The sequence below is a fragment of the Coniosporium apollinis genome (assembly GCF_000281105.1).
Source record: "Coniosporium apollinis CBS 100218 chromosome Unknown supercont1.83, whole genome shotgun sequence".
NCBI lineage: Eukaryota > Fungi > Ascomycota > Dothideomycetes > Coniosporium > Coniosporium apollinis.
In genome coordinates, this window is record NW_006913345.1 from 3,540 (window position 1) to 27,454 (window position 23,915).

At 54.1% G+C, this 23,915-nt stretch overlaps 8 protein-coding genes across 8 annotated transcripts; 6 read left to right on the forward strand and 2 right to left on the reverse strand.

Annotated features, from left to right (window-relative positions):
* Positions 1 to 358: 358 nt before the first annotated feature.
* On the forward strand, positions 359 to 2,558 carry W97_09118 (uncharacterized protein; the record flags this gene model as incomplete). The annotated part of the gene is made up of 3 exons (XM_007786982.1): positions 359 to 579; positions 830 to 1,958; positions 2,037 to 2,558. The coding sequence occupies 3 exons, from the start codon at positions 359 to 361 to the stop codon at positions 2,556 to 2,558; spliced, it is 1,872 nt and encodes a 623-aa protein (XP_007785172.1).
* Positions 2,559 to 4,033: 1,475 nt separating this feature from the next.
* Positions 4,034 to 5,371, reverse strand: W97_09119 (uncharacterized protein; the record flags this gene model as incomplete). The annotated part of the gene is made up of 1 exon (XM_007786983.1): positions 4,034 to 5,371. One exon carries the CDS (start codon positions 5,369 to 5,371, stop codon positions 4,034 to 4,036), a length of 1,338 nt encoding a protein of 445 aa, XP_007785173.1.
* A 1,265-nt stretch (positions 5,372 to 6,636) lies between these two features.
* On the forward strand, positions 6,637 to 7,354 carry W97_09120 (uncharacterized protein; the record flags this gene model as incomplete). The annotated part of the gene is made up of 2 exons (XM_007786984.1): positions 6,637 to 7,209; positions 7,271 to 7,354. The coding sequence occupies 2 exons, from the start codon at positions 6,637 to 6,639 to the stop codon at positions 7,352 to 7,354; spliced, it is 657 nt and encodes a 218-aa protein (XP_007785174.1).
* A 1,642-nt stretch (positions 7,355 to 8,996) lies between these two features.
* On the forward strand, positions 8,997 to 9,743 carry W97_09121 (uncharacterized protein; the record flags this gene model as incomplete). Its single annotated transcript, XM_007786985.1, has 1 exon — positions 8,997 to 9,743. One exon carries the CDS (start codon positions 8,997 to 8,999, stop codon positions 9,741 to 9,743), a length of 747 nt encoding a protein of 248 aa, XP_007785175.1.
* A 487-nt stretch (positions 9,744 to 10,230) lies between these two features.
* On the forward strand, positions 10,231 to 11,336 carry W97_09122 (uncharacterized protein; the record flags this gene model as incomplete). The annotated part of the gene is made up of 2 exons (XM_007786986.1): positions 10,231 to 10,632; positions 10,689 to 11,336. 2 exons carry the CDS (start codon positions 10,231 to 10,233, stop codon positions 11,334 to 11,336), a joined length of 1,050 nt encoding a protein of 349 aa, XP_007785176.1.
* A 2,410-nt stretch (positions 11,337 to 13,746) lies between these two features.
* Positions 13,747 to 15,060, forward strand: W97_09123 (uncharacterized protein; the record flags this gene model as incomplete). Its single annotated transcript, XM_007786987.1, has 1 exon — positions 13,747 to 15,060. One exon carries the CDS (start codon positions 13,747 to 13,749, stop codon positions 15,058 to 15,060), a length of 1,314 nt encoding a protein of 437 aa, XP_007785177.1.
* A 331-nt stretch (positions 15,061 to 15,391) lies between these two features.
* W97_09124 (translation factor pelota) lies at positions 15,392 to 16,750 on the reverse strand (the record flags this gene model as incomplete). The annotated part of the gene is made up of 3 exons (XM_007786988.1): positions 15,392 to 16,078; positions 16,156 to 16,620; positions 16,670 to 16,750. 3 exons carry the CDS (start codon positions 16,748 to 16,750, stop codon positions 15,392 to 15,394), a joined length of 1,233 nt encoding a protein of 410 aa, XP_007785178.1.
* A 2,197-nt stretch (positions 16,751 to 18,947) lies between these two features.
* Positions 18,948 to 22,303, forward strand: W97_09125 (uncharacterized protein; the record flags this gene model as incomplete). Its single annotated transcript, XM_007786989.1, has 2 exons — positions 18,948 to 20,279; positions 20,369 to 22,303. 2 exons carry the CDS (start codon positions 18,948 to 18,950, stop codon positions 22,301 to 22,303), a joined length of 3,267 nt encoding a protein of 1,088 aa, XP_007785179.1.
* Between the last annotated feature and the right edge of the window lie 1,612 nt (positions 22,304 to 23,915).

The following is a 23,915-nucleotide window of genomic DNA, read 5'->3' on the forward strand; positions in this document are numbered from 1 at the left end:
TCCGCAGTAAGAGTATTATTGCGCACGACGTGATAGCGAGGAAGCTGCGATGCCGAGCAAGGAGGATTGACATGTAGGGTGCAGCTGAGTGACGCCCTCATGCAGCGCACCGGCAGATCCGGAGTTCAGCACTATTCGCGAAGACACTATAGTATCACAATGTCGAAGGATAGTCCATCTATTGGAGCGTTACAGTAGCTTGAAAATTTCATTAGCAAGAGCGCTTTGTATGCGGGAGCCAAGATTTGTAAGCGCATGCATCCGCGGTTGCCTATCAAGTACCAGCTCGGGAAGATGCATAAGTACCTCAATCGCCCAGGTGTATGGAGGTTGAGACGTCCGTCCCAGCTCATTCAGAATGCGCGGACTCCTCGCTGTCGTTGCGACGATCGTCGTCGATTTGAGCTTCGCCGCGGTCGGCGGCACGATTCCGCTTGCCAAGCAACCGTTTGAGAGATTCAAGCGTCAGATCGAGGATACGCCGGCGAATTCATCAGCTTCAAGCTTGCAGGTAGATCTAGGCTATGAGATCTATGAGGGATTCAACGACGAGACTTCTGGATTGAACCAGTGGAGAGGGTAGGTGACGCCTCGAGCCAGCTCTTCGCAAAGACGAAACACCTTGAAAGGTCTTTTCACATCTAGTTCTTGACCGTCACGATAATTGTCCTTTCTAAGTTGCCATGATGCATGATTATTTCGTGTTCGCCGCTGCATGGGGTATCTTGTGCCATCTCTAGTCACGCTCGACTATCCTCCATCCACATCTGAGTTGTTATTCAACGACAATTCCACCGCCGAGCTTGATTGTATGTCTAATATTGCGCAGCATCCGCTTCGCAGCTCCACCAATAGGCGAGCTTCGTTGGCAGCCGCCACAACCACCAGTCTACAACAGGAGCAACATCATCCAAGCCTCGAACTTCGGCTCCGAATGCCCACAGAGCAGCGCCAACGCCATCTCGAGAATCTTCCCTTCCCGCCTCGGCAACGAAGACTGCCTCTTCCTGAACGTCTACTCGCCCCCCGACGCCGCCAATCTCCCCGTCCTCGTGTGGATCCATGGCGGCGGTTACGGCTTGGGCAACGGCTCGGCCCAGAACCTTGCGTCCATCATCAATGCGAACAACAACAGCTTCGTCGGCGTGGCAATTCAGTACCGTCTCGGGGCTTTCGGCTTCCTCGCTTCTGATGAGGTGGCAAGGAACGGCGTGGCCAACGCGGGCATCTTGGATGCCGAATTCGCGCTGGAGTGGGTGCAGGCGTACATTCACCTCTTCGGCGGCAACACGAGCCAGGTTACCATCTCAGGCGAGTCGGCGGGTGCGGGTGCGGTCATGCTGCTCGATATAGCGTACGGCGGGACGCTGGGAACGAGTTTGTTCCAGAACAGCATCGCCGCGAGCCCGTATCTGCCGATGCAGTATGGGTACAAGGACTGGGTGCCAAGTCAGAGCTACTACGCCTTTGCGGCGGCCACGGGCTGCTTCTCTTCTACGCGTTACGGAGCCAACTCGAGCCAGACAATCTTCGATTGCCTGGTTGCGCAGGATACGGAAACGCTGCAGTATGCAAGCTTCAATGTCTCAGAGACCGGGACATATGGAACGTGGGGCTTCTTACCCGTCACGGATGGCGTGCTTATCCAGGATTTGCCGAGTAGACAGTTGCTGGAGAAGCGGGTGAACGGTGCAAACATCTTGGTAGGCAACAATGCCGACGAAGGCCCGCTATTCGTTCCGCAAGACATCATGTCGATTGAGGACCTCGTGGAGTGGCTGCAGCTCACATTCCCTCTCTTCTCAAATAACGATATTGCAAAAGTGCTATTGTACTACCCAAGCGGCAACGAAACAACGGAGGACGAGGATGCTCTTAGATACGCGACTGCAGGCGATATGGGCGCGACCGCTATCAATGTTTCGTCCGTAGCTGCTGGCCAACAGCAGCGTGCTAACGTGAGTTTCGCCTTCTCTATACTCCTTTCCACTTCGCTGACAGGGGCTGTGCGAAACCTCGACTGACGTATACCACAGAACATTTATGCCGAAACAAGCTTTGTCTGCCCCTCCTACTGGCTCGCCGAAGCCTACAGCGGCAGTGGCAGCGGCGTCTCTCGGAGCAGCTACCGGTACCAGTATTCTGTCCCCGTCGCACTCCACGGCGCTGACGTCGCGGTGTACTTCGGCCCCACGCCACCCACCGTCGGTCCCGACATGTCTATGGCCTTCATGCGCATATGGGGCAGTTTCATCACACAGGACAACCCCAGCATTCCAGATGAGGTCGCCAACGGTGCCTCTTTTAACAATACCGCAGCGTCTAACCCGGCCTCTAGCTGGCCGGAGTACTCGGTATACGCACCGTATCAAATTAACCTTAATCAGACTGGCGGAACGCCTTTAGAGGTGGCACTATTTGGAGTTGTTAATGTGACGGAATTCGTTGGCCCAGGGCAAGTGAATGATATCGAGTTAGTGAATGCATATACGTGGGAGGGCGGACGAGGAGTAAGGTGTGATTTCTGGAGGAGCGTTGGAGGTTTGGTGCCCGAGTAGACAAACTGTGGCGTCCCATACTCTCGATATGATACGGCTGGAGTCAGAACGTGGACGAAGATTGTCCGAGGACGTACGAGAAATCGCTGATAGCTTCTGAGACAGCTCAGCCATCTCGAGCAGCAGGAATACTACATAGGCCGCTAACGCTTGTTCTCGAATCCGATATGCCTGCTGTGATTGCATTGATCTTTGTCCTCCGGTTGACAATGATGCCGTACATTGACTGAGGCATGACAAGACGGAGTTCGGCTGAGGAACAGCGCGGCTCCAGCCATCCTGGGCCATAAAAAGGAAGCCGCGCAGGGGTGCCGAAAGTTAATCTCATTTTGGCCCTGGAGCAATCGCCCGTCCAGCTCCACTTCATTACACTTTTTTTCGGCCCGTCCCATCTCATAGATCCGCCTCGGTTCCGGCTCCTCAATTACGTTTGCCAGCACAGTCCAAAATGTATCATCAGCCGCGGCCCTGTGCCGCCGTGAACGCCTCCTCTCCTCTTCCTCTGCCGCATCGAGTAGATTCGCCACCTCACTTCTGCGCTTGCCATCCACATTCCCCGCAACCCCAATCAAGGACGGAATCGTCTCGTCTCTTTATCTTAACGGTACATCAATCGCCAGACCGACGCCCAACCGGCCGATCAAGCGTGGGAGCGATCCTCAAGTGCAGCCCTACGCATGTGGAGTGAACTCTAGTTACACCTGCGTGACACTGCAGTCAAGTTTTCCCACGTCAAATCATCGCGCTATCGAACGAAATTCTGCCAACAAGGAGGTTGCCGGAATCCATGGATGGCTGACTCAAGGTCTCAGTGATCCTCAATCTATGGCTACACATCAACCTAACCGGCTTTCACAAGCGCGACAGAGGAGTACGGTCAATCTCAAAGACAGAGTAGTCTTCGAAGAATGCTTACAATACGCTTACTGCACGGGATTCTGGGCAGAGGGAAGTGGAGCTCATCCAGAGTCTGGAGAGCCGTGTCGCCGACCTCGAATTTGAGAGGGCAGACTTGGAGAAGTGGAAGGGCCTTTTTCTTGTTCACGCATCCTTCTTGATAGGTGACGACGCGCAACACCATTGAAGACTGGCATTGGGGCGAAAATGCTGGCTGAGAAGCAGATACGGAGTTTCGCGCATGCCCGCATAATTCACGCGATACCGCAACTGTTACGAAACCAATGATCATAGAGCAATCTGGACCACACGCGATCCGCTGCAATTGCGCTAACCAAAAGGATCAACCATCCGTCTTTTAACGACTAGCAATTGCGCCGCAATGGTCAACGATATGGCCGCCGTGTCTCGGGCATGTAAAGCTCTGAACTCGGATGCTCGCGATGCCGGAGAGCCTTAAGAACCGAGATTTATCCGGATTGAGTGCTCCAATTCGGGTAGTACACGGCTACACAGCATCCGCTGAGCTTGAGCAAATACCTTTTGCCCAGCAAGATGGTCAAGCAACGCCAACTTGCCTACCGCTGAAGGCGGTTCGTCTCCACTTGATAGGGACTGCTATATTGATCGTGTCTACTCACGTGACTAGCCACCGTCTCAACTAGTGAGAGATCATTCTTCCCTGGGTCCTTGGAAGATGTATCTGCGGTCTTGATGCGTGCCACATCCCCCTGATCTGGTACCGCTGCGTCGACAGTCCGGGGAATAGGAACGGCGGACATCGAAAGCGACCGCTGTGGCTCTAAAGGTGGAGAAAGCTCGTTTGATGCCACGTCATGACTTTCTGATTTTGAGCGCGCAGGTTCCCCTTCCGCGGACGAGGCGGACGCAACGCTCTGGCTGCGGTCTTTCTGGTTGCCTCGGCTCTTTCCCCGGTCGGAATGCTTGAAAAAGCGTAGAAAGCCTGTGCGCTTAGAGTGCGGTTTGCTAGGCGATGGCGCGTGTTCCCCGTGGCCACCGCTGTTAGTACTAGATGCGGTGGCGGTTGTAGTGTGGGAGACAGGTTGATGTTCCGAGTACTTTCTGGCGCTGCTTTCCCGAAACTGCTCATTCAGATAAGCAAGTACCTTGTCGGCCGCATCTGCGTATTCTGGATATGTATCGCGACACGCCTCCCGTATGAGGCGCAGTCTCCCCCAGTCTTGCCGGGCACGATCGCCCACCGGTTCTGGATGCCAGCCAAAGCCTTTTATATCCATCTTCATTCCACGATCCACTCTTTCCGCCACATCCATCATGTGTACCAGGGTCTCCACCTTGTCTTTCACCGCGCTTATGAATGCGGAGAACTTGGACCCGTCGGATATAGTCCAGTGCCGCAGCGCAACGGAAGTCTGTCTTTGCCAAACTGGCGATAGTTGACGCAACAGGGAGAACTTCTCGTTGAAGGCATCGCTGCGGATCGGATCCAATGGCGCCTCGATCGAGGAATTGGACCTTTTCGGCGGTTTCAGCCCGTACCGCTCGTACATCTCGGAGTCTCCGACGCCGGGAGTGAACAGGCGCAGAAGATGATTCAATGCTTCTTCGATGGCTTGGCGCATATCAGGTTCGTCCATGCGCGCATCGCGGATGCCAAAATAAATGGCCAACTCTGGATCTGGATTTGTGTCGCCGGGCTGTAGAGGGACGGCGCGGGTTGCAACGGTGGGCGGCGGTGAGGAGATGCCAACAACATCACCCCAGATCAGCAAACGTGATTGCTCGATGCCGAGACAAGTAAGAAGACGCTTCTGTGTAGTGTCATAACTATTGGAAAGATGCAGGTGGCCGAACGCCTGAACGCAGGAGTTGAAAAGGACTGCGAGCGCAATCAGATCGTCCAGAGAGCAGGATTGCTCTTGTGCTGTAGTCATCGCAGGCTGCTCGTTGTAGTCCTAGTGAGGAAGTCATAAAGAATATTTCGCGCGGTGAGTTGGACATTTGTAAAAGAAGTGGAGGGATCTGTGTACAGGACAATCGCAATGACATGGGAGGCGCTGGTATTATACCTGTGCCACGGTTCGGCGCCCCCCATGCAAGTGTCAGATACGTGGGCGCGCGTGTTTGGGCTTATGTAATAACTTACCCCATATCAAGTCCAGCGCTCGATCACTACTACCTTATGCTTTTTTGGGCCGGTGCGCGTGGGGCTCACACGTCGCGGCACCCAGCAAAAAAGACTTGGCACTACCCAGAGCTTATCTTAGCAAAGCTAAACCCACCTATAAGGTGCATATGCATTGCTTATACAATTCCTACACATTACATATACTAATTCTAGACCGTTTAGGGTTGTAATTAGTCGGGATAGATCCCTATGCTTCATCTAAACGGCTAGCTCTAACCACTCTAACCGCTAACCATCTAACTACCCTAACCGCTAACCTCTAACTACTAACCTGTAGTGAGTTTGTATATATGCTACTTATTTATTGTATATGCACTGCTTAGGCTAAAAGCTAAGCCCACCTAGAGGTTTATCCGAAAAAGCTCGGCCCACCCAGAGGTTAATCCGTGGGTGCCCGGAACTTTTTTGTGGGTGGTGCGAGCTGTAACCCGGTGCGTGTAGGGGCATGGGTAAGCCGTCGCGAGTGACACCATGACTGGTAATACCCTGGTCCGGAAGCTCCGAGGCTTTGGAAGCCCCGCAGCTGCTCGGGAGGGGAAAAGCGCATCGTTCGTATGGATCGTTTGCCAAGATTGTGGGGTGGATTTACAGCACTGTCCGCAAACGTCCGTATCATGCATCCCATAAATGCAAGAGCCTCAACCCTTTCAGTGTCTCTCGCATGCCATACGCAGCAAGTCGTACGGTGATATTCCTTTCGGCTAACAACCTTCCTCGATTGCGCCCGGCGCCTTGTGATGTAGTGTAAGCGCATGTCAGAGATACGTCGGCTGCTTCGAGGCATTTTCGTCGGCGTCAGAGTGTTAGTCACCAAACCGCTTGGCCCAAAATACTATTCGTCTCCAGGAAGCGCTTATATGTATACAGCCCCTTCTTAACCTTTTTTCTTCTCTCTTTCACTCATCAAACCTGACGATATTGAAGATTTATACCTCATCCTTCTCTGAATCTCAACTATATCGTACCGCCAAAGCCAGCTTCTTATGCACTTTTTCGTCGGCAGATAGTCACATGGATTTCGTAAACTTTTTAAGCGGCCCCGTTCAAGCGGCCTCCGACAGCCTGCGAGGGGCAATTATAGAGGGCGCTCGTGAGGGCTTCAGCCTCGTTCAACAGCATCTCAGCGCCGGTGTCACGAAAACCTTCGACGAAGGTGCTGGCATCATTCAACAAGGTCTTAAACAGACCTTTGACGAGGGTGCTCGCACTATCCAAGAAGGCCTCAACGATGCTCTCAAGCAGACCTTTAAGGACGGTGCTTGCACTATCCAACAAGGTGTTCAACAGGGTTTCAGGCAGGCCTTCGACAAGGGTCTTACAGATGCGCGCGGGTACATCAAAAAGAAGGACGACCTCGCAACTGTCTTCAAGGACTTCCTTGAGTGTTATCTGAAAGCTGAGGCGAAGGACCGCGCTGTGAGATGGTGGCAATCCTTCCTTCCCCTTGTTATCACGGTAGCCGTCTTCGGCGGATCCATTACCTTCACCCTCATCATCCAAGAGATAGCCGACCCGGTTGAACTGAATGCCAAATTCTCATCCGAAACCGTTCGCACATTCATCTCGCTCGCTTGGCTGCTATTTGTTTGTACCCTGGCTGTTGCAAGCTTAAGTGCATCGTTACTAAACTTCTATTCGGACAAAGTTAAAGACGGCTTTGAGGGGAAAACCTGGTTTATCCCCACAGTTTTCCACATACTTTCTTTCCTACTGTATGCATCCTTATTAGGTGCATTTATGTTTCTCTCACTAGCGGTGGTAGCGTATGTACGGGTTGTGGGATGGATAGGAGTGTGTATTACATCGGTAATGGCTCTAACAATTCTTGTTATCTGGCTTTGTGTTGGTCTTAAGATGGTTTATGAATACCGGAAAACCCCAAAGTAAAATAAGAAAACAACCGTGATATTATCTGTTCTATTATAGTAAGGTATATAGCATTGATAAGCCAATACGATAATGTGCTACTAAAGACCCTACTAGATCCCATCAGTTTCTAGGAGGTTTTACCAAAAATTCTACAGATTAGTAAGATAGAACGTAATAGAAAGAAGCGATATCCGGAAGATTCAGGTAAATATAGAAGTCTCCCTATCTCTAGATAGAGATTGAGCTCTTCCGCTGATTCAATGTCTTATCACTAAGGCATCAAATTATATACATTCCAATACTATTGTTACGTGCTTCAAAGTGGAAAAGACTTCAGTGATATCTTTTTTAGTGGAACAGGATCTGATTTATCCCGCAAGAATTATCTATTTCCGAAGGACCATCATGTTAGTTATTCAGGCTTTCTTAGCCGTAACTAGATCGGCGGCCTTTTCCCTAGGTATCTTCAAGAGCGGAGTACCCCGATCTTTGACAATGTCAATAGTCTTGCCGGTGAGACACAAGCATTTACCACTGACTTGAAAAGTAAATGCTAGAGGAGACTCTTTCGCAGCGTCGGGATTCTTTCCGAGTGGAAAATTGCAGATCCTTGTGTCGCTCCAATCTGGATCCCATAAAGGAAGACCGGTCAACTCGGTCAAACCAGAGACCTCCCCCAAGAGTTTGAGTGACTTGTCGTGCTCGCTAACTGCCTTGGTAGCTTCTTGGTAGACGCTTGCAACAAATTTTGAGTAGTTCAATTGGAAAGCTTGAAACCACAGTCACGGAAGAGTCAAGACCTAGTAGAGAGCAAACATCTTGCCCTCCGGGTCTGAGTCCCCAGCCACACAATCGTCTGATCCGCGTGCAGATATATTCCGTTCATCATCCACACTTGTTGGTTTCGCCCCTCAAGGCACGACCGGTTGATGCAGATGGCATCTATCCATATGTGCTTGTACCGACTGCGACGGCGCAAACGTCTTAGTGCTGCTGCACAGTTCGCGGTTATACTAAGAACCTTCAATTTACATAGGATATACGAGTTGCCTGAATGGGAGTCCCACGCGTAAGACGGCGCGTTATACGCAGGGAGACTGTCCGTCAAGCAACCATGAGGTCATACTGCAGAACATCAGATTTGTTCAGAGACGAATGGAGATGAAGGATGCGGATAGATCGTTCCGTAACTAAAGGGGTATAGATGTACTCATCCATACTAGAAGAATCTATGATCCGTGGCTAAGGAAAGGTAAGAACTGCATAGTAGATGAGTAATAAGAAATTTGATCTGTTAGGTAGCAGTTTCCAACCGCACCTTTCAATCGTAACAGCTAGCCTTGTCTCTTCGCAGCCTTGATCGATTTACCGGTGAATTGCCGAGTATCTCTATCGCATACTCCTTCGTACTCAGCTTTGTATCAGCCTGTCCTTACCAGCAGCCAAAAATGCAGACGCAAGGTTCATGTCGGCTCCTCGCTCTCCCTGCAGAACTTCGCAACATGATCTACGAGTACGCTCTTATCTCGTCCGACAACGCCATCCGCATCACCCAAGGCCGCGATCCTCAGCCGCCACCATGGCCTAAAGCACGGCCCGCGGTCAACCTGCTGCGAACATGCTCGCAGATCTACCAAGAGGCGGTAGACGTATTCTACGAAGGCAATACTGTCTATGTCTTCTGTGATTTGCAGGACCGCTCGAGATCTATCATCTCAGAGGATGCTATACCGGTTGCTGCCTTGGCACGGATCCGTTCGCTTTTCGTTGTTCTCTGGGCTGCTCCCCTCGACTCGTATTATCTGGGAAACGATGGATGGTCTCCGGAGGATTTCTCAAGACGCGTTAGTATGGGGCCGTTCTCCTACCTGTGGCGGTTGCGCGACCTTCGACTGTCTCTCCTCTCACGCTACCCTATCCGAGACCCGATCAGCTTTGCGTCTCAGAAGCGATTTTGTGGTGACGTACTACTTGGCTTTGTTGAGTGGGTCCCAGGTCATTGCAAGATCGAGTACGGCGCGAAAAGCGATGCTGAGTTGGGCTTTGTCAAGATCTTCGAAGAGGTTGCAACTACACCGTTCTTCGTTGATCAAGAGCTTCCTGGCGAGATCTGGGAAGATCTAGCAAAGGATTTGTGTCTTGCTCAAGGCCGACAATGGTCGGGTACCGACTGGCATAATGTTGAGCAGTCGCAGCAATCCGGGCGTCTTGAAGAAGAGAACGTTTGGTTGAACTCGTCATATATTTGAATGAAAAGAAGTTCCAGCGAGCACCACTTGGGGAAGCTTGGGGCCCTCATGTATATGAAGGCGATTTCTAAAGTCACTGATATTCCCAACTAATGTTTTGCATTGACTTCACGGCAGTGCTGACGAGGTGGTCTGTCAGAACCTGTATATACTGCAACTACTATTTCGTTGACCTGTTCATGGGGGCTTAACCTATTGACAACAGAGATGCTCTATTTCAGGCCTCAAGGCCACACTGTGTTCGCCAAGCAGGGTCTCGGGAACAGCCGCCACTTGCGTGCGTGAGGCCACGACAGCTCGCATCGTGGACTCCTCAGCTGCGCCGTCAACAGCTCCCCTCAAGCATATTCTACCTAGGCTTCAACACCTACTACTACAGATGATTTTACGATCCCACTAACCCGGCTTGTTAGAGCTAGTTCCACACGCACCCCGGTTCACAGGCCGCGCTCTCTCAGCAAGAGGATTACCTAGCCTCACGCCAGCCATGGCCTTCAACTTCAACATCTTCCGCATCCTCGGCGACCTGTCCCATGCCATTTCCATCGTCGTCCTAATATGGGCCATACATTCGAACCGCAGCGCCGAAGGCGTCTCCCTCATCACACAAGTCCTCTACATCGCTGTCTTCTGCGCGCGCTACATTGACATCTTCTGGGTGCCTGCGTTCAGCGAGTGGCACCACACGTGGAACTTCTTCGGAAAGCTGTTTTACACGCTCACGGGATGCTATATTGTCTTCCTGATGACGCGCGTCTATGCGCGGACTAGGGAGCGAGAGAAGGCGTGGAAATTGGGTGTTTGGTCTACCATCGGCAGCGTTATCGGCGCGCCAGTCGTCTACCTTATTTTCATCAGATTTGCGCCAAACAGACCAGCTTGGGAAGAGGTAACTCTCCCCTGCCCTCAAAGCCCCCAATCGCCCCCCCGCTCACGAGTTCCTAGATCCTCTGGACCTTCAGCATAATCCTCGAATCGTTCGCCATCCTCCCCCAGCTCCTCCTCCTGCGCCAAACCACCGTGCCAACTGTAATCGACAGTTTCTACCTCGCGACTCTAGGCGCCTACCGCGCCTTCTACATCCTGAACTGGTTCGTGCGGTGGCTCGGGCCAGAGCACCACTTCGACCCGACCAGCATGGTGTTCGGTGTCTTGCAGACGGCCTTCTACGTCGACTTTGCGTGGGTGTATTGGAGCAGGCAGCGGGTTAAGCTGAGGCATGGCGCGCTGGTTGATAGTGGGGATCTGGAGCAGGGCTGGCTGGTCAAGAGGTTTGTGGGGAGAGGTGGTGCGGGGGGTGAGGAGGGGGATGCGGCGTATGAGGCTGCGACGGCGAATGAGAGACCGAGAGCCAGGACGGGCGGGAGATGGGGGCCGAGGGGGATCTCGGTGAGTGCGGATGAGGATCTGGTGCCGAGTGCGAAGAGGAATGGGTCGAGGTTGGATGGGGTGGCTGAGGAGGAAAGGCTGGCGGATCCGGGATTGTTTGAGGATGAGGAGAGTGATGATGAGCAAAGCCGGGCAAAGGGGCCAAGTAACGCCGTGGAAGGCGTGGGCAATGGAGCCGAGTGGAGGGATGATCGCCGCAAGTGATTTTCGGCCTCAAAGTTTGGTTCTTATCGCAACACAGCGTCTGGGTATATGTTCTTGGTCTATATGGTGAATCCATATCTTCAGGGTGTCTCTGTTTCTAGCTTCGGATACCCCAAATACTACCTCGGGATTCTTTGGGAGATTGTTCTGGTAAAGATGCTTTCGCAACGTCGGCCGTCGAATGAACGGTTCTATGGCGACTTCGGGACAACATGTAAAACCATGGTCACGTGTTCACGTGTTAACCCGGCTGCTCAACTCCAGCGTCTACTTAGAATCGCCGTGACTGCACCCTGCGGTCAGACACCTCGTACCCTAGCTCGCATGTTGTCAAAGCTTCAGTTGAACATCAGCAGGAGCAGAATTGGTGTCCATGGACATTGCCATCAAATGATTGGTAAACGACAAACGTCAAACAGACAAAGGAGATGGATACATGAAGTCGAAATGTAGCCGAACTTAGGGTGACCGTTGGCAGGTGCATCTACAAATACTCGTGAAAAACAAACATCCGGACTTTTCATGAGATTCAATAACACGGGCACAGCATTTGTGAGCACCCGCCTGAGCAACACACGCACTAAAGCAAGAATTTGAGCCCGAACTCGGCCATACTTTGCATCCACCACCAGTCCAAGTGGTGCTGTATTCCCCTGGCCTACCCATGCATGAGGCGTTCGCAAAGCTTGCTGCGGCAGCGGCTAGCAGCATTGCTGAGATCTTCATTTTGGCGCTTGAATATGACCGTGGATGAACTCGATATGTGGTGTTCGAATTGGGAAGTGATTGGAATAGAATGATGTCGTGAGGCGCGCCGCCGAACCGTTGAGCAGCGAGTCTAAGGCGGAGAGGTAATCCTGTAAACATTAGTATCGTACAAGTAGGATCGAGAGCTTAAAGAGGCAGATACCGTCAGAGTTTGATTTCACGCAACTACTCTAGATCCGCGGAGGAATTGTGCTTGCTTGATTGAAGCCCATAGAGAAAGAATCGAGGACTTATATACACCTCCTTCCCCGCATCAGGGTGCTGGCATGCGTCTCTTGGATTCATCCAGCTACCCAACTAATGCATGTTACAAGCCTGCTCGTCTCGATTGCACGCTCGCTTGACGCCTGGGACTCGCTTGACAAGAACACTAAACAGGCAACCTCAGCAGGCATAAAAGACTAATCCACGTTTGAAGTCAAACCTGATTCGCTAGATGTGGTGTGTTGACCTGCCCCAAAATAGTAGCTGCTCCCTCAGTCGAAATGGACCTCGTTTGACAAGACCTCTAATGCAGCTTGAGACTCGAACTTACAGTGTAGCATTCCGAGATCAGGTTAAGTTCTTACAAGGAGCCCTTGCTGAGGCGTGCTAATTTAATGATATGCTCACGTGTCCTTCGCCGAAAACCTACCCCGCCGTGCCCCCGTCACTAGGATCCTACCTCTGTAGTAGAAACAAGCTTTACCTCTTTGTTTGGAACCTGCGTTAGAAAAGTCTTGTCAGAAGAGGCCCAGTTCCGCTGAGGGAGCAGATGTGTACTCGCTTCTAGGCGTCAAGCGGATACCGCATCCGAAATCTGACAGGCTATAGAGTGAATGGACAGCCAGGTCAACACGCGGCTAAACTTGTAGAATTACGGAGGAGGCGAAGAGGGGGTTATCTACTGATGAAGCGGCCACTTGACGGCGTGCGAGCATGAGGCTTCTCAGTAAAGTTCCCTTGTACTTGCGGAAGTAGTCTAGGTCTTCAGATACAACTCCAATCAGTACAGGCTCCAAATATAGAATATTCAATCGCGTGTTGGTGTTTTTTCATGGTACCAGGGTGTAGCTAAGCGGCATCCCCCCTCCTTCGCAGTAGAACTCTCTGATAATTGAACGTCCCTCATGAGCGGTGTAGTTAGGTTCATCTTCCTCAGTCGCCAATATCAGACGACCCATGCTTGCTCATGAAGCTACGGGTAGGTGGGTGCTCGTGGAAGCCCGCGGAGAGCCATGACAGGTTCTCTCTTACGTTGCCAGGGCATCCTCAGGCTAGCTTAGGCGCTCCTCCGGCGAGCTCACCGGCGGCGCAGGTCAAAGCAAGCGCTTGCTCACGTCCAGAGATAGAACGAAAACTAGGGTACAATGAAGTTTTGTCCACGTAGAAAGGTGGAGTAGAATACTCCGTAGGCAATACTGAACATAGGAAGATAGTTCGCCCGCTGCGCTTTCCATGCGGCAGGGAAGGTCACCTGATTTGGCGAAACCCGGCACGCGAACATGGCCGCGACCGCGACAACGCCACCGCATTCCGTCAAGTAAGATTACCTTATCCCCAATTCCTCAGCCACGCACGTCAAACCCAAACCCCATGTAAAGCGCGCAATCGTGACCGAATCCGCGTCCTCCGAACCACCAAGCCCTGCCAGAGCACCGCCATGGTACCCGCGCCTCCCCAAACCCTCCGGCGTGCCAAAGCCGCGTTCAAGAAAGGCCATTCCACTATCTCCGAGGCTGAAGCGAAGCGTATCGAGCGCCTCGAGGTACTAGAACGTCGTGCATGCCGCGTTAAGCTGTCTGAGCAGCGCAGGAAGGAGGCGGAGCGGAAGCGGGCGGAAAAGGAAGAGAGGGAGAGGCGGGCGAGGAGACAGTTGGGCGTGGGGCTCGCGACGCAGTTGGCGGGGTACAGTCACACGCAGGCGAAGATGAAGGGGGTTATGGAGGCTTTTGTGTGCAAGGGGAAGAGGAAGAGAGAGCCTGAGGGCGTGGGAGAGTTGGAGGGGGCTGTGGCCAAGAAGGTGAAGGAGGAGATCAAGGCGGAGCCGTGGGACGACGAAGAGATGGACGATTTGCTACTAAGATCGGATGGTCCTGAAGCGCTGGAGAGTCTGAACGACTCTGTTGAGGCGGATACGTCGCCCTCAACTTCCCCGGATCCTTGGGAAGAGGACGGTATTGATGACGCTACCCTTCTGGACGCGTCGGAGGAGGGCACACCGCATGCCGACAGCAGTAGATCCTCACCCGCTATATCTCAAGCCGCCGAGTACGTGACAAAGGTGCGCGACTTTGCGTACCAAGCCAGTCATCCAGTTCATACACATACTCCATCAGCCAGGAACGCCCATTGCACAATGCAACAGTACTCTGACCCCACCGACCTCGACTACTGGGACGATGTACTAGACAGCAACACACAGATCGACCGCGACATCACGAGAGATCAGGAGACCCCGCCAAACTCTACGCTGGCGGATCACGCGAGCCTGATCAGCACGCAGGACTTAGACCTCTTTATGGACGACCTGGAAGATTTAAGCCTACCTGAACCTGTACATCAACACAGCAGAACGGACCCTCTATCACACAATCATCACCACTCCAAAGGTCACTATCCCTCGCCGGTTCGCCATCGTCCATCGGTAGCTCTCGAATCAGCGAACAACATCAACCAAAAAAAGGCTGACACGGACCGGAAGCTGATGCCGCCTCCACTCTTCAAAAAGCAACAGCATACAATGAGCGACCAGAGTATGGTCAGGGCCCAAGTGGATGGCTGTCCAGATCTCTACGTGTCGACTCAGGTACTTCAAGACATCGTATTTGACGACTTCGAGTTGTCTCCAGAGATCACACGCATCGTAGACGTAGACAAGATTAACGTTCATAACAACGTCCGAGTGGGCAATGACGACGGTTACGGCATAGATTATGATTCAGACGCATATGAACATGACTGCCCTTGGGATTGAGACGTAGGTCATGAAGACATGGATCGCTTTCTCGCTACGAGCGGTACGTTCTCGCGAAGTCTTCGGGTCGCCCATACGAAAAGAGTCTCACCCCGAGTCTCCAAGTTGGGCAAGAGGGATTGAGGGCTTGCTGTAGCGTTCTCGGCGCATTTCGTAATCCAAGCAAAACGCCAGCCTGGCTTGTGTTCTACGCGAATATTTTACTTGCGGCGCTTTCTGCATTAGTACCGAGCACGCATCATGTGTAGATTAGAGCGTCACCGGGACCTGGAATTGGGCCAATCTCGAGCTCGTACAGCAGTGTTACTACCTGGAATGAGCGATCCGACCATCATACGATATCCGACACATCCTCCCCTTCGCCCTCGACTCTCGTCCCATCCACCCCACCATCCCCGTCGCCCTCATCCTCCTCGTCCAGATCCTCAAGCGGAAACGTCAGGATCGCCGCGACATTCCCTAGACTTTCCAACCGTTTCCCGCTCTCATGCAGAGAACTCAACACCCTGACCTCCCCGCCCTCAACCTCCTTGACGCGATCCACAAGCCCGACCCACCTTCTCCTCTCCTCGATCTTCTGGCTCCGGAACAGCGCATTCGAAATTAGCAGTGCCCCGCCCCCGCGCCCCACCGCCCCCTTCTCAACCGCGCGTTCCACCTCCCGCGGTCCGTACCATGCCCTCCCGTCGTCCTTCCGCAGCAGCTCTTCGAGCCTGTCCATGAGCGAGGACTCGCGCGCGTATTTCGTGTTGCTGAGTTTCTGGAGCACGGCGGGGGATTTGAGGACGTCGGCGAGGGCGTGCACGTGTGCGGAGGACGAGTGTGCTATTATGATGGCCGGGAGGAGGGATTGGAGCGGCTTGTTCGCGGTGTTTATGGCGGTTCTCTTGATGTAGGCTTGGAATGCCGATGCGGTGAAGTCGGAGGAGGCGAGGAGGAGGGGCTTTGGGGGTTGGATTGTGAGGTCGAGGTGGGTTAGGAGGGTGGTCAGGAGGGTGGAGAAGAATTTGTCTTGCGCCTGTTGGGGAGAGGCGTGTTAGCCTCGTACACCTCCATCCAAGCAGCAATTGGAGATGGGAAAGTGGGAATGCTTACAGCCTCAAGCTTCCCACTCCCATCATACCGCTTCTTCGGCATCATGCTCTCGACCCTCTGCCTCAAGATCGTCTGATTCTCAGTAACCAGACAAATGTTCCCGATTCCCGTCCCCATGACCACTGCCCACACCTCAGCTTTCTTCCGCTGGTCCGTCGCCTCACGCACGATATCAAGCGCCACAGAGTCCCACCCCTCAGCCTTCTCGAGCGTGAAATTCCGGTTCAGCTCAAGATCCAGCGTGTGGAAGCCCCCCAGCTTCACATACTTGTTCTCCTCGGCCACTTTGCCGCTGACGTGCAGCTCCGAGGCGCCGGCGTCGAAGTCGACGGATGTGACGCGTAGGGTGAGGGTGGTGTGAACGCGTGTGGAAGAGGTAGAGCCGGTTGCGGATTCAGTCGTTACGCGCCGGATTGCGGAGGCGCGGAGGAGGTCGGCGGGGCGGATGAGGTTGTAGGCGTGCCACTGCGCTGTATGAGCATGACGTAGCTGTGCGGGATACAAGAGGTTCTACCATATCTTCAGGCTCTTCGGGAAGGAGGGTTGCAAAGCCTGAGCCGTCGCGCCTTTCTATCTGGGACTTGATGAGGCGCATGGTAGTGGTTGAAGACGTCGGTTGGAGTGTCTGAGTACACTGCCGTGCAAACAGGTTTGGTTCGCTAGTAGATAGAATTCGGCTGTATCAACTTAGGTAGTATGGGCACTGTTACCGCTTAGATCAGTTGATGTAGAAGTAACTCGCAACTCAAAGGTGTGATTAGGCCTTGGCAAAAGTGACGTGCGCGGGGAACAGGCTCCATGTAACACTCCGCATGTGGACATGTATGTTTCGTCAATAAGTTACGCCCAATCTCAGTCCCTGCCAGTCCTGCCAGTTTGGTCGTTCCGCTTCTGGGATCGTGATGAATTGCAAACTCTTCTCTTCCGATACTCGCTGCAACTGCCGCGGAACCCGCTTTCCATTTCGACTTCTGAACCCAACTATTCGTCGAGAAGTCAATCACCAGGACGGTTTGACTGACGCATCTCCTTCCACTGCATAAACAAGCCACTCCAAACTCCGCCCAGATTTGATCACACTAATCGTAGCATTCTGATAAGCCGGGGCAGCTCTAGTCTATTGGTTTTCACGAGAAAGGTATTCGCGCTGCTCGTTCTGTCCGGAGAAGTTTCCTGGCGCTTGCGGGCAAACACCTTGGACTATTGATTGGATGCAAGAAGACGTTTTGGGTGTGATAGATGTGCCTTTACGAAGGCGGAGACCAAGGAATATGTTGCAGTAAATCCCTCAAAAGGCTGCTCCTTCGAAGTTTGGTGATGACTAGAGCTGAGAGGCCATTTTGAAGGTTGCCTAGATACAAGCACACCAAGAGGTCAGCCGGCCATGTGATTTTGTACCATCGTGCTCCTTTTTACATCGGCATTCCGGCGCTTGCCTTCAATGCGTCGACACGCGGCGAACAACATGCCATTCGCTGGTGGAGGGGAGCTACAAGCACGTGATGGCGAGATGCTGCGGGTTGGAAGGGCTCATGCAGACAACCTTGGCGTGATTGGTTCTTTCCCGAGGTCCTCGACGCGACGAACAGGAAGGAGACAAACGCTGCATGGGAGACTGGAAGGCGAAGTTGAAGACGGAGTTGAAGACGGAGTTGAAGACGGAGTTGAAGACGGTGGAGCAAGAGACATTGACGAGAATACACCGATACCTACATGAATGTCCCTAGAAACCCACACTCATGCTGTGCACTCACAGGACAGAAAGACGTTGATGAAATAGAGTGAAGTCGAGAGAAATAGCTGCCGGCGACCGAGGAAATGGTTGAGACAGAGAAGCGGAGGTCTCACCTAACTGGCCAGGCGCAGTAAAGTGGTTGCATTAGGGCGCGATTCCATGACGAGCGGCAGCTGGGATTCGCTGCCGGGATACTCCAGGCTGCCCCGAGCAGTTTGGCGCAGGGCTGGGGTCCCTTGGGTCTCCAGTCCCCGTTCCCGGGCGCCGCCGTGCTCCAAGGCGCTTTGGATTAACCCCCCCCCCCCCGTCGTGCTCCGTACTGATACTGTACAGTACACCACAGCTGCGCTTTGTACATACTCCCCTTTCCATTGTCCTCTCTGAATCGCCTGCATCGCCTGCATCGCTGGCATCGCTGGCATCTCAACACTGACCTGCCAAAGTCAGGTGCGCCTTGTACCTCTGCTATCACCCAACCGAGATCCCTTTCGGCGGCTTCCCTGCCTCTTGGTCAGCACCTTAATCGCGATTCGCTCTGTTGCGCTTCTTACTGGTCTCCGCCTCTGCCTCCGCCTCCAACACACCGGAACCGGAAAAAAACTGAACGTTTCGCCTTGAAACACATCTACTCGGCCAGCGAGTCGCGAATTGAAGACAGTCTACCACCCTCTGAAGCATCGTCTGTTCGTCGCGACCATCGCAGCCCTAGCCAATAGCCTGCCGTCCCCCAGCCCTCTCCCGCCGCCGTCCATCGGCCTGGTGCAGAACCTGTTCCAGTCCATCAAGCGGTATCGAGGCCGAGGCTGCGCAAAGCATCAGCGAGGAGAAGAAAACAGGAGAGCACAAGAGCTGGCGCCGCGCTCGACAAGGCACCGGAGCGCAATGCGGAGGTCGGCCCTGCGACAATATCCCGAACAGAGCTAGGACGTGAGAAGCTGGGTCCGTTGTGGTCTTTTGGAGCAGTGGACTCGATAGGCGGCCAGATCTTCCTGCTGCCACTCTAGTCCGGCGTCGCCACGACCGTCTGGCTCTGCGGATGGCGCCAGCTTCGTCCAAGATGCCCGGCGCGTATTTCGAAGATCCATACTCGAAGCTGGACCGATATTTCCAGGCGCCGCCTTCCCTCAAAGCCCACAAGCTATTGCCTCGCAACAGGCATGATGCGCACATGGTGTTCCCGGCCGGCGCACCTGTGAGGTACAACTCCTTCGACGGCGATGAAACGTCGACGCAGCATAGCGCAACCGATCAAACGCCTCTCGCATCGCCAGCACTGATGAATGGAACGGACCCTGGCTTACCGCCAACACCACCGACGAATTCGCTTGAAGCCAGCGCCCATGTAGACTTTGCGATGTCAGCACCGACGGACAACGCAACACCATCAAACCCGAACAAAAGCCCTTCAATCAGCACACCCGTAAACCAATGGAGCCCTCCAACGCCAGATCCAAGCCCTCCTCGAACCGGCGAGTCTCTTGCTCCTCCGGAGCGACCGCCCTTCAACGACTACCCATCCTCGTCCCGCGCAGAATCTTTTAGAACAGCAAAAGAGGACCAGTATTCCTCAGACGGAGAGAGCAGCCGGCGGCAGATGGCATCGGACGATTCGCCAGTGAACACATACTTGAACGCCACAAGGTCCCTGAGACTGCGTACTCTGGGACTTGGGCTGGGGTTCGACCAGAGCGACGGTGATGCGACGCCGACTGAACGCGGTCGCTCAGCGCCTCAGAGTGGGAAGAAAGACTCAGAGTTGGATACGGCGTGGCAATATCGACCAAGTGGTTCGGAGCACATACCCGACAGAGAGTGGGACACAAATCTCATGAGGAATGTGACGGTCCGAAGGAGGCGACCACTCAGAGCGTCGCCACAACACAACGCGTCAAATCACGAAGCTACCTCGCCTGAAGCAGCCATGCCAGCATCGCCGAGCGTACGAGATAAAGCAAAAGAGAGAGACTTGCACTCGGCGTCTTTTGAAAAGTTCGCCGATGACATCGGCTGGCCGGCAGAAGTCAACCGGGTGCTGAGCCTCCACCTTCGCGACAGGGACTCCAAGCGGCTATCTAGTGTTTCAACAACATCGACTGTCGTTGAAGCCGTGGTCATAGATTCTCCACCGCAACAGCTTCCAGCTTTACGCCACGCGAAGAAGAATCTAGCTTTGCGGAGAGACGCAGAATCGCCAGTCGAGCGCTCATCAACAGTCCGCTCCAACCGGAATTCCTTAAACTCAGATGACGTACCTCTACATCGACTAGTGCACAAGAAACCCAGAATACCAGATAGAAGGAACAGAGACAGTGTTGGCTCGGACATAGCTGCGAGCGAGACGTCGTCGCTCCCGACTGTTCCTTTGCGGCATCATCGCCAAAGCATACAGGTAGGCCTCTTGCAATGAGATCCCTCCAAGGTCTTCCCACGGCAGAACACGTTGAAGCAAAGCCACGTATGCTGATATTTGTATTATAGTCGCGCTCGGCTATACCTTCAGACGGTCCCGGCCGCTTCTTCGACTCACCGCCGAAACGCATTACCACAAGTCCTCTTGCACCATCTTCTCCAGCTAGTCTCAGTCGCGAAAGGCGAAACTTTACGGAGCCAGGACCCTACCGTTCCCATGTCGACCCAGCTCCGCTTGTATCGGAATTTCGGCATTACGTCCGCCAGCCATCCCCACCTCCTCCTGACACACAGGAGAGCTCCGTTGTCTACAATGCATCACCGATAGCACCACAGCATCACCCTGCGCATGTAGAGCTTCCAGAGCCAGCACTCCAGGAAGCAAGGCCGAAACCTGCAGCCGTACCTGTAGAGCCGCGTCCCTCTGTTGACCATCGTGAAAATGACCGGCCACGCGTAAGTTTTGACCACACGGCCTCCGACCATGGCCGGCCAAGCGTCACATCCCTCGACCGTGTCCCCACAGAAGAGCTGCACCGCCCAAGCGCCGAACTCTCGCCCTCGTTCCGGCGTATCTCTCTCGACCGCAGCACTGTCCGGACCGAAGAACACGCCATGGCGCGCCATGTCTACACCTCCTCCACCCCCTTCAGTCAGATCTCCGACCTCCACGACCTGGAAGTCAGTGAAGCAACAGCCGTCAGCATCTTCCCGCACAACAACCACTCTTTGCTTGTTGTCCAGCAAGTCGCGAAACCCTCCGCCTCCGGCTCCAACTCCAACTCCACCTCCCTCAGCCACCACAACACCCACTACCCCTCCTCCCAGCCCTCCACCGAACTAATCGGCCGCACCGAACCAAGCGGCCAACAACTCCTCGACGGGCCTCTCCTCACAATCGAGCCCTCGACGCCACCAGACCGCAGCACCGAGATTTTCGCCGTCGACAGCCCGCTCAAGAACCCGCGCAAGCCGCCTCCGCCGCCTGCATTCAAAATCATCCCGCCTACGCCGGCTGATGAGCTGGACCGCCAACTCGCTGCCCCTCTGCCGTCGTCCCGTGACCGCTCGCGCTCACCGAATAGAACAGTGTCTGGCCCCCCGGTCGCGAGGCGCCTGAGCGTCCTACAGCGCGCACGACGGTACAGCGATACTTTCATTGCACCTCTACTCAGCCGAAACGGATCGCTGTCGAACCGGTGGAGCGCTGTCACCGCTTCGGGATCCCGGAATGGTAAAGCGGTGCGCCGAGTTCCGTCGGTGGGGGACGAGGGCCAGGATCCGAGGGGGAATAAACTGCATCCGTTCTGGCGCCCGCGCGGCTTCTGGGACGATTTCAGCGACGACAGCGAGGAGGACTTTTTTGATGAGGGCCGGCCTGACCCACACCATGACGGTGCCAACGGCGGTAGTGGCGGGGACAGACTCCCCGAGGGCGGCGACACCTCCTCAATCCCCTCGGTCGCTGAGGAGGGAGATGTCCCCCGCCTGAAGCGTGTCGGCAGGCGTCTAACGGACGGCTTCAAAGGGAGCGGCGGTTTCTTGATCGGGAATAGTCTGGGCATCGAGCGCGGGCCGACGAATGGGAGGAGGCATTATGTTAGTTTGCCGCTTGGTGTCTCCGGAGGCGGGCGGGCACGTGACTTTGGGATTGGTGGCCGGGGCGAGCCGGTGGGTCGGGTGGTCAAGAGGTCGAGCACGGGATCACTGAGGACGGGGAGTCTGACGGCCTTGCATGCGGGTGAGAGTGCGGGAAGGCGGAGTCCAAAGGCCGTGAGTGGTCCTGCTGGGAGCGCGGGTCGAGGGGAGGGGGGATATAAGAACATGAGCAGGGAGGGGCGGAAGAGGGAGTGGAGGCTTCCAGGCACGGATCGGAGGCTGCGGTATGTTGGTCTGGGCGGCCTGAAGGATATGATGAAGGAGAAGAAGGCGGAGAAGAGGCGGGAGGAGCTGAGGAGGAGTATTGGGAGGAGGTGGATGCTTGAGGGGCCGAAGATTGGGTGAGCTCGTTGCTGTTCTGGGCAGGCGAGCGGAGATTACAAGCGGTCAGAGTGTTGGATACCCGAAGGAGCCTTGATGGGTTATGTGGCTTGCGACATCCCACAGAGAGGAAATTGGCAACAATAACCGTCCGGATGCACGACTCGAATGATTTCACGACATATGACCACACGATTTACGGCAGCCATTGGACACACAGCGGGATTCGTGGTGGCTTTTTCTGATTCCTGCTATCTAAGGCACATTTTAAGTAGACTACCTTTGTCTTCTGAGGCCTCAAACTGTAACACTATCACAACTCCCACTAGTGGGACCTCATTCAAGCAGTCTACCGTAGCAACGACATCCCCTTCGTACCTTCTCAGTTTGAAGGCGCTCCGTCCCACCAAACTGCTCTGCATCAGACTCCTCTGCATCAAAATTCTCTGCATCAGAAGTCTTCGCATCAAGAGTCTGCATCAATTTGCCCATCTCCCTGTCCGGCGCCCTTCACTCGACGATTCACCTCAACAACTTCCTGCCCATATCCTCTCTAGGCGACTCGTAATTCTTACTCTCTGAGATATCTCCAAGCCTCGCTCCGATCCTTCCCTCTCATCCCGGCTCCCCGCTTCAAAGGCTGGAGAATCAGGAGTATCATTGCGATTCATCATAGCATGCTTCTCATCTCCACCATCTCTTCGACCTGAACCCACCGGATTCAATTCTTGAGAATGACGACCTGGACTGATTGCTCACAGCTCCTTCGCCGTGTGTCCGTCGCAAACCTGGGTGATCTGGAAAGTCTGACGCCAAACCCGACACGGGGAAGTCATCCGAGCAGAAGCTCGCGAACAGTCCAGCACCGAAGCCCAGTCCCCTTAAGGGGTGCCTCGATTTCGATGACACCCAACCACCCGAGACCGAAGGCTGGCTCATCCTCAAGGACTTCAAGCCAAAGGATTCTGACGCCATCAGCGTTTCTAGTTCCGACACTGATGGAGACTCCGACTCTGAAGACGACGCTGAGAAAACTATGAGCCGGCAGAACCGCAGCACCACGCGTATTTTAGGTTCTCCCAGGACTTCCGTGAGGTTATCGCCCTACCGAACAAGAAGTAGGGCTAACCAAAGTCAATCTCGAGAAGGCCGACATTCGGAGCCAAGGATGGCATGCCCAAGCCGTCTCCGTATTGCCTTTCGCTTCGCTAAATGACACAGCCTGCGTCCTCACACGTCCATACAGGAAAGAGAAGGCGCAGTGAGATTCGCTTCTAGTTAAGTTTACCAGTCCGAAAAACTTCGCTACCTATCACAATGCAAGGTAGGCATTGGCCGAAGCCAATGAAGCGCATAATCCGAGCGAACCTGTCCAACGAAATACTGAAGCAGAACATCAAGGCCTTGAACACGCTTCACGCAATCCTCGTGCAGCCGGTGGGTAGTCCGCAGGTAGCGTTCTGGGCTTAACGGAGCATTTCATTGCTCTCTTGTTGATTATACACGGCCGAGACGTATCGACCGGGCCAACCAGATCTCGTGCCCGTATCGTCAATTTCCCGCCAAAGGAGTGCGCTAACCACCGGCTGCACGAGGATCCTGTACAATTTGAAGGACGAAGTCCAGGTTGGGAAAG